Source organism: Chanodichthys erythropterus, chromosome 21 (genome assembly GCF_024489055.1).
Source record: "Chanodichthys erythropterus isolate Z2021 chromosome 21, ASM2448905v1, whole genome shotgun sequence".
Lineage (NCBI taxonomy): Eukaryota > Metazoa > Chordata > Actinopteri > Cypriniformes > Xenocyprididae > Chanodichthys > Chanodichthys erythropterus.
Genome location: NC_090241.1, coordinates 17,911,842 through 17,924,950, shown reverse-complemented (window position 1 = coordinate 17,924,950; position 13,109 = coordinate 17,911,842). Strand labels below are relative to the sequence as shown.

The 13,109-nt window shown below is 35.1% G+C and overlaps 1 protein-coding gene across 1 annotated transcript; it reads left to right on the top strand.

Annotated features, from left to right (window-relative positions):
• The first annotated feature begins 730 nt into the window (after positions 1–730).
• zgc:103559 (Allantoinase, mitochondrial) lies at positions 731–12,865 on the top strand. The gene is made up of 11 exons (XM_067374450.1): positions 731–877; positions 1,260–1,411; positions 2,839–2,953; positions 4,300–4,446; positions 4,688–4,733; positions 4,839–4,932; positions 5,057–5,243; positions 8,930–9,068; positions 10,903–11,075; positions 11,235–11,267; positions 11,346–12,865. Exons 1-11 carry the CDS (start codon positions 731–733, stop codon positions 11,490–11,492), a joined length of 1,380 nt encoding a protein of 459 aa, XP_067230551.1. The 3' UTR covers positions 11,493–12,865.
• The last annotated feature ends 244 nt before the right edge of the window (positions 12,866–13,109 follow it).

Sequence of the window (13,109 nt, the reverse complement as noted above, 5' to 3'; positions counted from 1 at the left end):
CACGGCAGTGATTGACAAGCCAGAGGGCCAATCGTTTACGCGATGAACACGTAAACGATTGGCTGATGTTTTTAAGGCACTACCTCATGCACAGATGATGTATATTAATATTATTCCTTTCAGTGCACCTAATAAATAGTCTTTTATCAGTTAGTAAAGACAGTTAAAGTAATATTGCAAAAATGTATAAAACAAAACATCCTCTGTAGCACCTTTAATACAAATTTATCATCAAAAATGATGTCTAATTATTAATTATGAAAATATGAAAATATAATTAATTTACAACAAAACACTGCGTTTTTATTTATGATCAAATAAGATGCTGCACAACAGAACTGTATAAAGTAAAACACGGGTGAAAAAATATCTTGGTTGTATGATATTAAAAAAATATACATTATTATAACTTCAAGAATAGATTTCTGTCATCATTTCTTCAAGTTAACATCATTTTGAAGTTTTGTCATGAAGATCTTCCAGTTTCAGAATGTATTTGATGGTAGTTTTTCTTATTTATAACCCATTCCCAAAAAACAAACTTGAATTACTTTATTAACAATCTACTGAATGTTTAAGTTATAGGAACCAACACAGGTCAAAGAACTTTTATCTTCCTGCTGACATCCACATAAAGATCAATGAGAGAGGTACATTGACCCTAAAGTGAAAGCTGTTGCTGCCAGAACAGTGAAACAAACTCATATAGGCTACAAAAGATATTGCAGACATGGAGCCAGGATCAACTGTCAGTGCTGTGCGGAGCCAGAGGGTTTTGTGTGGAGAAGAAATTCGACCTGCAGTTATCTTAATAAAGGAAGGAAAGATTCATAGCATTCTGCCTGATTCAGAAGCTTCAGCGCACACAACTGGAAAGGTGAGCTAGACTGTAAGAGTGCGACATACGCCACCTGCTGGAGACTAGAGGTGCTGCAGTCCTCAGGTTTAACCCATAAGAACATAAGATTTTGCTTGTTGGTTTTAAACACCCTTTTCAAAGCCTTCGTAATTTACAAATATTTTGTTTCATAATTAATTTTAGAAAAGGCCATTTCATGCAGGTTCCATTACTGACAACATGCCCTACTTTTGTACAAAATAAACAAATCTATAAATGTACATGTGTGTTCAGTGAACTCTATTTTTGCTCAGTATGCTTTATTTTAAAATAATTACATCTCTGGCAAAACATCTAAATCTAATTTAAAACGTAAAGTTTTTTCCATTCTTGTACTAACTAGACAGCATCTTTATAACAGGTATTGGATGTGGGGAACAGTCTGGTAATGCCAGGTATAGTGGACTGTCATGTTCACGTTAATGAACCAGGCCGTACAACTTGGGAAGGGTACTGGACCGCCACAAGGGCAGCTGCTGCAGGAGGGGTGACCACTATTGTAGACATGCCCCTGTGAGTATAGATTTTTAAAATTAAAATTTAGTGACTGAACTGAAATTACCATTATAATAAATGGTGGATTTAGAGTAATTTCAGTTATAAAAAAAAAAAAAGAAAAATCTCTACGGAAGAGGATTAGGGCCAAGCAATAATAAAAAAAAATAAAACCATCTCGAGATTAAAGTTGTTAAATTTAGAGAAAAAACTCGTTAAATTTCGAGAAAAAAGTTGAAATAAAATGTTGAGAATAAACTCATTAAATTATGAGAAAAAACTCATTAAATTACGAGAAAAAAGTCGAGATAAAATGTTGAGAATAAAGTCGTTAAATTTCGAGAAAAAAGTCGTTAAATTACGAGAACAAATTCGTTAAATTATGAGAAAAATGTTACATTTCGAGAAAAAAGTCGAGATAAAATGTTGAGAACATTAAATTATGAGAATAAAGTCGAAAAAAGAAAAAAGTCGTTAAATTATGAGAACAAATTTGTAATTTAACGAATTTGTTCTCGTAATTTAACGAGCTTATTTTCAACATTTTATCTCGATTTTTTTCTCAAAATTTAACTACATTTTTCTCATAATTTAATGAATTTGTTCTCGTAATTTAACAACTTTTTTTCTCGTAATTTAACGAGTTTATTCTCAAAATTTTATCTTGACTTTTTTCTCAAAATTTAACAAGTTTTTTTCTCGTAATTTAACGAGTTTATTTTCAACATTTTATCTCGACTTTTTTCTCAAAATTTAACGACATTTTTCTCATAATTTAACGAATTTGTTCTCGTAATTTAACAACTTTTTTTCTCGTAATTTAACGAATTTGTTCTCGTAATTTAACAGGGTTTTTTTCTCGTAGTTTAAAGAGTTTATTTTCAACATTTTATCTCCACTTTTTTCACGAAATTTAACAACTTTAATCTCTTCCGTAATAATCAGTCCCACTTTATATTAAGTGACATCAAAAAATAAGTACAGTGTCCTTATTGGGTTCATATTGAATTGCAAAACATTTTTGCTGCTATTGAGGTGGGATATGGGTAAGGTTAGGGAAAGCTTTGGTGGTATGGGTAGGTTTAAGGGTGGATCAAGGTGTAAGGGATGGGTCAACAGTATAATTATAAATGTAATTGCAGCTGTAATTACATGCAGGTGTTTTTAAAATATAAGTACAATGTAAAAACATGTATGTACACAATAAGTGCATTGTATCAAATGAATAATTTAAATGTAAGTACATAGTAGTTAAGGCCACTTAAAATAAAGTGGGACCAAAAAATCTTCCCCCCAGTCTCCCTTACTCCCTCATAATGATGACAAATAATATAGCTGATAACTGGACTCTCATTTGCAAGCTGATAAAAGGTCCTTTTGTATGATGGAGGAATCTAGGTTGATAACATAAAACTGACATAACTGATTAATTTCATGGTACATAGAAACAGCATCCCACCAACTACAACTCTTGGAAACTTTCATGAGAAGCTGCGTGCTGCTACAGGACAGTGTTTTGTAGACACAGCATTTTGGGGAGGAGTCATCCCTGACAACCAGGTATTTATCTACATATTGTAGGATAGACCACGTACAGTAGGAACAGAGGGACAGTTGAAACACCTTAGCTGTGATTTTTGCTCAGTAAATGCATGGTAGTAACAAAGAGAGTGTTACTACGCATGTGTGGAGCAAAAAAAATTCATTTTTGGGTGAACTATCCCTTTAAGGTATGTCAGCTGTCCCGCTGTTCCTACAATATGCAGCCTGCAAACTACCTGAATGAAATACATTTTGGTTTTAGACTGTTGTTATAATCTTCTAATTTTTAAATATCATTCACACAAAATTGGGAACACCAACACACAAAAAAAGATTTGCTGTGTCATACCTATATTAAAGTTGATCTTGTTTGATTTTCTTCTGTGTTCCAAACCTGGAAGTGTGAAAAATGACAATTTAGACGAGCACAATTGCAAGAGTGATATTGGATTTATATAACAGTTCAACAAATAAGTAACTTACATTTTACACACAGTATTATCAGTTACATTGTTCATCAATCAAAGCAGAATTAACAGCTGTAAACAGTATGTGTTTCGTTACTGAATAAGTCAGCGTTTTTGAATGAAATGGTTGAGTAAATGATTCAATGATTCACTCCAGAAGACATCAGCTACATCCAAATCTGCATATTTCACACTTCATGCATACAAATTCATGGTACACACACTCATACTATATACAGTATCACATACTTTTTAACAGTCACAAGGTATGTATTTTTTTTTTTTAACAGAATTACCTACTCAGAAATTACATGATTTTTGAATGCAGCCATCCACAAAGATTCACCGATTCACTCCAAAGACTTTGGCTGCATCCAAATATGCATACTTCACACTTCATGTGTACTAATTTATACTACTCACATTCATACTAGCACATACTTTTTAACAGCCGCAAAGTACGTTCAATTCAAAAGAAGTACCTACTGAGAGATTATGCCATTTTTGACTCAGCCATTAACTGGTTTAACTCCTGAATGAATCAGCATTTTTGAACAAATTGGTTGATTAAATTATTCTTTCCAAAAGACATCGGCTGCATCCAAATATGCATACTAACTCATGCACATTCATACTATATAGAACATTCTTTTTTAACAGTCGTGAACATATTCAAAAGAAGTACCTATGTGATTTTGAACACTTATTGGCATACGCTTGTTTAGTTCCTGAATGAATCAGCATTTTTGAATGAATCAGTTGAGTAAATGAGTCATTGATTCACTCATAAAGGCAGTCGCTTGTCTTCATTCATTGGCGTAACAATGTTTTGCCAGTATAACAATAAAAAATATATATATATTTGTCTCTGATTGTCTGCCTGCCCATCCATCTCAGCTAGAGCTAAGGCCGATGGTCCAGGCGGGTGTGGCTGGATTTAAGTGCTTTCTGATCCACAGTGGAGTGGATGAGTTTCCTCATGTGAATGATGCTGATCTACATGCAGCTATGAAACAGCTCCAGGGCACAGACAGCGTTCTGCTGGTGAGCCATATCATATTATTCTCCCTGCCCAATCATTTCAACCTCATATCTGATTTGATGACACATTTCTGCCATGATGAGCTTCTCATGATCACTGTGCATAGGGTGCAACATATTGGAACATAACTGTTCAGACAATTTATATGCAGCAATAAATATTAACCATGAAAAAAGTATTATGTTGCTTATGGAACTTAAAATGAATGAAGTTCTACAGTAATGATGCACCTATTTGGTATAGTTTCATGCAGAGCGAGAAGTCCAGCATCCAGCCGCTGGGAAAGGCGGTATGAGATTGATAATTTAATGTCATTTAAATTAAAATTCTACTGAAAATCAGGAACATTTATTATTTTTAAAATGGAAATTACTGCTTTTCTCTTGTTCCTCAGATCCACATGAATATTCAACCTTTCTAAGGTCTAGACCTGACATTATGGAGCTTGAGGCCATCCGTACCGTCACTCAGCTCTGCTTACAGTATCAGTATGTTATGATGAGACCTATGAGGGTGATAAAGACCTCAACTTTTGATTATCTAATGATGGCTCTGCAGACTAAAGTAGCCAATCAAGAAATGTCAGGTCAGCTGTTCCATTCTTATTATCAGAGTGCGATGCCACATTGTGCACCTGTCATCAGCCCAGCCTCTGGAGCTCATTAGGGCAGCAAGACAGGCTGGAGCTCCGCTGACTGTGGAGACCACCCATCACTACCTCAACCTGACATCAGAGAACATCCCAGCACGGGCCACTCAATTCAAATGCTGCCCACCGATACGAGACACAGCCAACCAGGTATCGGTAAAACTATCATAAACCTCATACCTAAAGCCATTTTATAGATTCTGTAAAATTTACACTACAACTTGTTAATTAATAGTAATAGCACAAAGTTATTATATGTCTTTTTATATGTCTTTAGAATACTTGTAATAAACCTTATTTATTAAAGGGTTAGTTCGCCCAAAAATGAAAATTTTGTCATTAATTATTCACCCTCAAGTTGTTCCACACCTGTAAGACCTTCTTTCATCTTTGCAACACATATTAAGAAATTTTTCATAAAATCAGATGGCTCATTGAGGCCTCCATTGCCAGCAAGACAATTACTAAAGACTTATTTAAAACAGTTCATGTGACCACAGTGGTTCAACCGTAATGTTATGAAGCAACGAGAATACTTTTTGTGCACCAAAAGAACAAAATAACGACTTTATTCAACAATAAGTGATGGGTGATTTCAAAACTGCCAAAGTCACGACCCCCAGTGGTGAACCATTGAAATTTCAAAACACTTATGACATAACGAAGCCTCGTTTACTGAAATCACGTGACTTTGGCAGTTTGATACACGTTCCGAACCACTGATTCGAGACAAAAGATTCGTAAAGCTTTGAAGCTTCGTGAAGCAGTGTTTTGAAATCACCCATCACTAGATATTGTTGAATAAAGTCGTTATTTTGTTTTTTTGGTGCACAAAAAGTATTCTCGTCGCTTCATAACATTAAGGTTGAACCACTGTAGTCACATGAACTGTTTTAAATATGTCTTTAGTAGCTTTCTGGGCATCTGAAAGTGTTAAGTATCTAGCTGGCAATGCAGGCCTCACTGATCCATCGGATTTTATGAAAAATATCTTAATTTGTGTTCCGAAAATGAACGAAGGTCTTACAGGTGTGGAACGACAGGAGGGTGAGTAATAAATGACAGAATTTGGTAACACTTTAGAATAATGGTCATTAGTTAACATTAGTTAACTACATTAGTTAACATGAACTAATAATGAACTGCACTTATAAAGCATTTATTTATATTTGTTAATGTTAATTTCAACATTTAATAATACATCTTGTTAACATTAGTTAATGCACTGTGAACTAACAGGAACAAACCACCAACAGCTGTATTATTATTAACTAACGTTAACAAAGATGAACAAATACAGTAAAAAATTAAAGCTGCAAGCAGCGTTGAAAGGGCCCTCGCACCCGGGCTCACCGCCACCTGTTGGCCTCAGGAAAACAGCGAACAGTGGCCGTCATGCATTTAAGTGAGTGAGTACAGGAGAATTATGCCAAAGTCATTTCGTAATGCCACACTTCCTGCGGCCAACAGGTGCCGCTTTTACCGTAACTGAATTTTGCCATGTTGATGTCTTCAGGCCAGGACTATCATTGAACACGTGAAGTTTGAAGCAGATCGGACATTGTATGCCTGAGTTACAACAACTTCCTGTTTCTTTCATGGCGTTAATCGCATACATTAGCACTCAGCCAAGTGTTGCATGATTTAACGTGTTTCTAGCATGTCTGGTACTTCGTGGCATGATGAAATGTGACTCTGGTAGTGAATTACAGTATAAAGCATGCCACTTCCTGTTGCCAGCAGGTGGCGCTATGACTAACTGAATATTATCATATAGATGTCTTTAGGCTAGGACTCTTATCACACGTGTGAAGTTTGGAGCAGATCGGACATAGTATGCCTGAGTAACAACAGCTTCCTCTTTCATGGCGAAACATCAGATTTGTCAGTCCGCCACAGACACTCCCTTCAGTGAAAACTCAAGATCTTTGATATTTATCATTGCTAAGGTCTTAAGATTAGACTGACAACATATGATGGTGATCTGGTTAAATCTCTATGAGGAGTTAATCACAGTGTAAAACATGTAATTTCCTGTTGCCCCTAGGTGGCTGTAACTGAATATTGTAATGAAGATGTCTTCAGGTCAGGACTCTAATAAAACATGTGAAGTTTGAAGCAGATCGGACATTGTTTGTCTGAGTTACAACAACTTCCTGTTTCATAGCGAAACATTGAACTTTGTCAGGCCGCCACGGACACGCCCTTCAGCGAAAACTCTAGATCTTCGCAATTTAACATCACAAAGGCCTTTAGATTAGACTGACCAAATATGACATTGATCTGATAAAAGCTCTAGGAGGAGTTCGTTAAAGTACAATGTCTGGAAATGGCAAAAACTGCACAAATTTTGCAAAGAAAATTCAAAATATCTGACTTCCTGTTGGTTTTCAGATTTCACTCCAAGAGACTTTTTTGTAGATATTAGGCTGTTAGATGTGTGTCCCAAATTTCTTACCTGTACGTGAAACGTAGTGTCAGGGGCACTTAGTTGAAATTTTTTAGGTGGCGCTATTGAGCCATTTTGCCACACTTAATTCTGAAACCCATATCAGACGTAAATTTTCACCACTTCTGACGAATCTGCAAAGTTTCATGAGTTTTTGAGTATGTTTCAGCCCTCAAAAAAGTGATTCACCTTACATGGCGAAACATCAGACTTTGTCAGTCCGCCACGGACACGCCCTTCAACGAAAACTCAAGATCTTTGCGATTTAACATCTCAAAGGCCTTAAGGTTAGACTGGCCATATATGATGTTGATCTGGTGTAATCTCTATGAGGAGTTAATTACAGTGTAAAACATGTCATTTCCTGTTGCCCCCAGGTGGCGCTATGACTGTAACTGAATATTGTAATGAAGATGTCTTCAGGCCAGGACTCTAATAAAACATGTGAAGTTTGGGGCAGATCAGACATTGTATTCCTGAGTTACAACAACTTCCTGTTTCATGGCGAAACATCAAACTTTGCCAGGCCGCCACGGACACGGCCTTCAGTGAAAACTCTAGATCTTCGCAATTTAACATCACAAAGGCCTTTAGATTAGACTGACCAAATATGATGTTGATCTGATTAAAGCTCTGAGGAGTTCGTTAAAGTACAACATGTGGAAATGGCAAAAATTGCCAACATTTTGTAGAGAAAATTCAAAATATCTCACTTCCTGTTGGGTTTACAAACTTTGCACCCGGGGGCTTTTTTGTAGGTATTGGGCTGTTACATCTGTCTACCGAATTTCATAACTGTACGTGAAACGTAGCACGAAGGGCGCTTAATTGAAATTTTGTAGATGGCACTATCAAGCCATTTTGCCACACCTAATTCTGAAACCCATATCAGATGTAAATTTTCACCACTTCTGACGCATGTGCAAAGTTTCATGAGTTTTTGAGCACGTTTAGGCCCTCAAAAATGCGATTCATTTTGGAGAAGAAGAATAATTGGCTGAGCAATTCCAATAGGGTCCTCACACCATCGGTGCTCGGGCCCTAATGAACTGCTCATGGTTAGTTCATGTTAGTTAATACATTAACTAATGTTAACTAAAGACCATTATTCTAAAGTGTTACCCAGAATTTAAATTTTTAGGTGAACTAACCCTTTAATTTTAACACTTTTATTATGGTGCTTTTGCATTCATTTCGAATCTTGAAAGCTCCAGGCCCCATTACCTGTAATTTTATTGAAAATTGCATCATTCTTCAAAAAAATATCTTTTTATCTTCCACAAAAGAAAGTCATACAGGTTTGGAACAACATGAGACTATTTAATGAACTGAGATTATAGTGCATTCTAACTATAATCTGTCAGTAATGAATCTGTTTCTTTGTCAGGAGCTCTTGTGGTCTGCACTCAAAGCTGGTGAGATTGATATGGTTGTGTCAGATCATTCACCGTGCACACCTGACCTGAAGTGTTTGGACAGAGGCGATTTCACACAGGCGTGGGGAGGGATCTCTTCTCTGCAGTTTGGTAGGCTGTCATTGTACCCAATACATTCATACACTCACATATTGAGTATGTCTTATGATGGCCAAAGTCCAGTGTGAGGTCCACCAACAGTTTACCAATCAGACTAATGATTAACTCTTAAGAAACTGACATTCAGGTATCAAGTCCCAGATTTGATTCAACTTACAAAAGATCTACAGTCGCAAGAATAAAGTATGGGATTGGTGTGGATCTCAGCATAAACTGGTCTTAAAATTTAATGTGATCTTCATCAAAGTCACAACAACTGACAAACAAGCCTGCTGAAACAAAACACAAATATGGTGTTCCACAGTGATACTGACAAAACTTACTAAAGGCTCGCAATGCTAAGGAAAATGACACGACACGGCACACCAACATCAAACCATCGTTGTTTGGAGCTACTTTGCATTGTCATGTTTTGGACTGCTAGGAAAGCTCAAGCCCAAGTTTATCAGGAGATTTTGCAGGGAATTTTGTCTTCCAACTAAAGTGCAACAGAAGTTGGGTTGATTCAACAGGACAATGACCCAAAGACCAGGAGTAAATAAATAACTGAATGGGTTCAGCAGAAGAAAATATGGAGTGACATGGTCAGAGACCCTAACCTGCATAACATAATACTGAATTTTTAATGTTTTAAAAATGTTTTTTTTTTTCTTGGTTATGGGAACGTTAAAGGATTAGTTCACTTTAAAATGAAATTAGTTTTACTCACCCTAAATCCAGCCTATAGGTGTATATGACTTTCTTCTTTCTGATGAACACAATCAGAGTTATATTAATAAATATCCTGACACGTCCAAGCTTTATAATGGCAGTGAACAGGGCCAACGAGTTTGAAGCTGAGAAAGTGCCTCCATCCATCATAAACGTTCTCCACACGGCTCCAGGGGGTTAATAAAGTCCTTCTGATGTGGAATGATGCATTTGTGTAAGAAAAATATCCATATTTAACAAGTTATAAAATCAAATATCTAGCTTCTGCCAGACCGTCTTCAAGTTACACTTTTTTTGTAAGTTGAATATGGAAGGTGTAGGATGTAGCATAAGCATTTTGAACTGCGAGTGGCATTACAATATGTTGAATACGGAAGGCGGAAACTAGATATTTAAAAAAAAAACTAGATATGTTAAATATGGATATTTTTCCTTACACAAACGCATCACTTAAGAAGGCCTTTATTAACCCCCTGGAGCTGTGTGGAGTACGTTTATAATGAAAGGATGCACTTTCTTCAGCTTCATACTCATTGGTCCCGTTCACTGCCATTATAAAGCTCGGATGCGTCAGGTTATTTATTAATATAACTCTGATTGTATTCATCAGAAGGAAGAAAGTCACATACACCTAGGATGGCTTGAGGGTGAGTAAAATTTTCATTTTAAAGTGAACTAATCTTTTAAGGAAACATTACATTTAATCATTTTGCAAACATTATGAAGTTGCTATTGAATGTTCTCTTAAGTAACATGTTAGATGAGCATTCAACTAAAACGTTTCAGGAAAAAACGTTCCATGAACAAAGTATAAATAATGTTTTTGTGCTAATGATTTAAGAATATTATTAAAGACCAGATAACTTTAAACAGATGTTAGCTGGGTATCAACTTACTGGGTTGGGTTCACATACTTTTCCCACTCTGAACTGTGAATTTTTGTCTGTTATTGCAACTGGGAATAGATCAAATGTTATGATCAATTTAATTTATGGAGAAATCTATGGTTCTGCAAGTTAAATGATAAAATGCAAGAGTGTTTAATATATTACGAGTTAGCAAAACTTAACTGGCGTTACTAAAAATTTCCATTCATCTTGCTGTTTACCAACAGGTCTATCTTTGTTCTGGACGTCAGCTTCTAAAAGAGGATTTTCATTTTCTGATGCAGCAAGACTCTTGTGTAAAGAGCCTGCTCAACTCTGTCGTCTTGACAACCAAAAAGGGAGTCTCGTTCCAGGTCACGATGCAGACTTAGTCATTTGGGACCCAGAAAAAGAGTTTACGGTGAGAAGGAGTGGGATTCACTCAAGGGGGTTGAGCTGAGATGCTTGAAATGACTGACAGCAAGATAGAACATGCTTTTGTCTAATTCTGTGTTTCTCTGAAAATACACTGAAAGCTTTCTGGAGCCTGCAAGTTAATGCGTGTCATACAATTTCCTAGGTGAAAGAAGACAACATACATCACAAAAACAAGGTAGGTCAAATTTTACATAAACCAATATGACATTTCATATATTGATTACTTTGATATTACTTTTTCCTCTCTTTTCAGTTGACTCCATACCTTGGCCTTGCTCTGCGAGGGAAGGTGAAGGGCACGATAGTCCGAGGGAGGGTGGTTTACAGTCATGGCTCTTTCAGCTCTCAGCCTCTAGGGAAGCATCTCTTTATTAAGCACAAGACACCGGCACCACTGTAAACAAAGCATAAGAAGCACATTCCATATCTATAATCATCACTGTCAGGAACTGCTATGGCAACAATGCTACTATATGGCATATAATTATAGTTAATTTGTTTTTAATTGGCAAATTTTTTTATTAATTATTGTGAATGTTTGAAGTATATTCAAAAATGCTTTGGTTAACACTTTACACAAACATTTCAAACAAACATTAATAATAATAATAATAATAATAATAATAATAATAATACATCTCATAATTAATCCAACATTTCATCCTAAAGGGATAGTTCACCAAAAAAAATAAATTCTGTATTAATTTACTCTCCGTCATGTTGTTCCACGACTACAAAAAAAAAAAAAAAATGATTATAATAATAATATTTTGAAGAATGTTGGTAACCAAACAGTTTCAATTCCTATTGAGGTCCATTGTATTTTTTGCCCATACAAAGAAGTTTTGTTTATAATTGTTATATAATTTGAAAAAACATACATAAATGTGAAATACATTTGAGCTATTAAATTTAGTGTTGTCAAATCGATTCACATCTAACATAAGTTTATATATGCAGTCAAATCAAAAATTATTTTTTATATATTTTTACTAGTGGGTGCAGGACACTATAGTTCATTTATGTAAGTGAGAATAGCAAAATAAAAATTCCCAAAATTCTTCATACAGTGGACTACCAGTAAAATTGATACAAATTTGGAACCAAAAATTATTCAGACACTTTGACTTGACCATGTTTTGTGTTATCTGACATAATTAAGATCATTTTTTTTCTGACAGTTTAACTCTGAGATCTTGTCATATTTTATTACCTTTTTTTAAAAAAAATATATAGTGAATACACTTTAATAATGAATGAAATGTTCAAGGTGTCTGAAGAAATTTTGGTTTGACTGTATATACATATGTGTACCCACACACACACACACACACACACACACACACACACACACACACACACACACACACACATACACACACACACATAGATTAATCGAGTTGACAGCACTAATTAAAATATCTGAGTGGTCTCTTAGATCCCTAAATTACAGAATAGTATTGTATGCATTAAAATATGAATATTAGTTAATGAATATTGTTAACATACAATGTTGTTACAGCTCTACTGTAATTGTTCTACAATTCTTAAAGAAATGTAAATAAAATTTGATTACATCACTGCAAAGATAAGCAACTAATGATTAACCCAACTTCAGAGCAAAACTGTGAATTTCAAAACTTGCTTTACACTCAGATTTAATTTACTGATTTACATGTAACAATACATAAATAAAGAATTTTAAAAATATTTATTTGTGAAAACTGACATTTGTGGTTTGCTTTTGTTTTTATGAGCAGACATTGTCAAATTAAATGATAAATTTGAAAGATTCTGGAATATTAAATGAATGCTTTTTCCCTATTCCATTTTAGAAATTTGCTTTTGTATTCAATTAATTTGTGTTTTAAAGTTAAAAATTATGACCTAAAATATGATTTAAGGTTTAAGGATATTAGTGTAAGTGGTCTTTACTCACTTAACAAGTTTAAATAGAATCTAAAGGAAAATGAAATGTTAGTTAATTAAGCAGCTACTGTCACAGCTCAGCTGCACT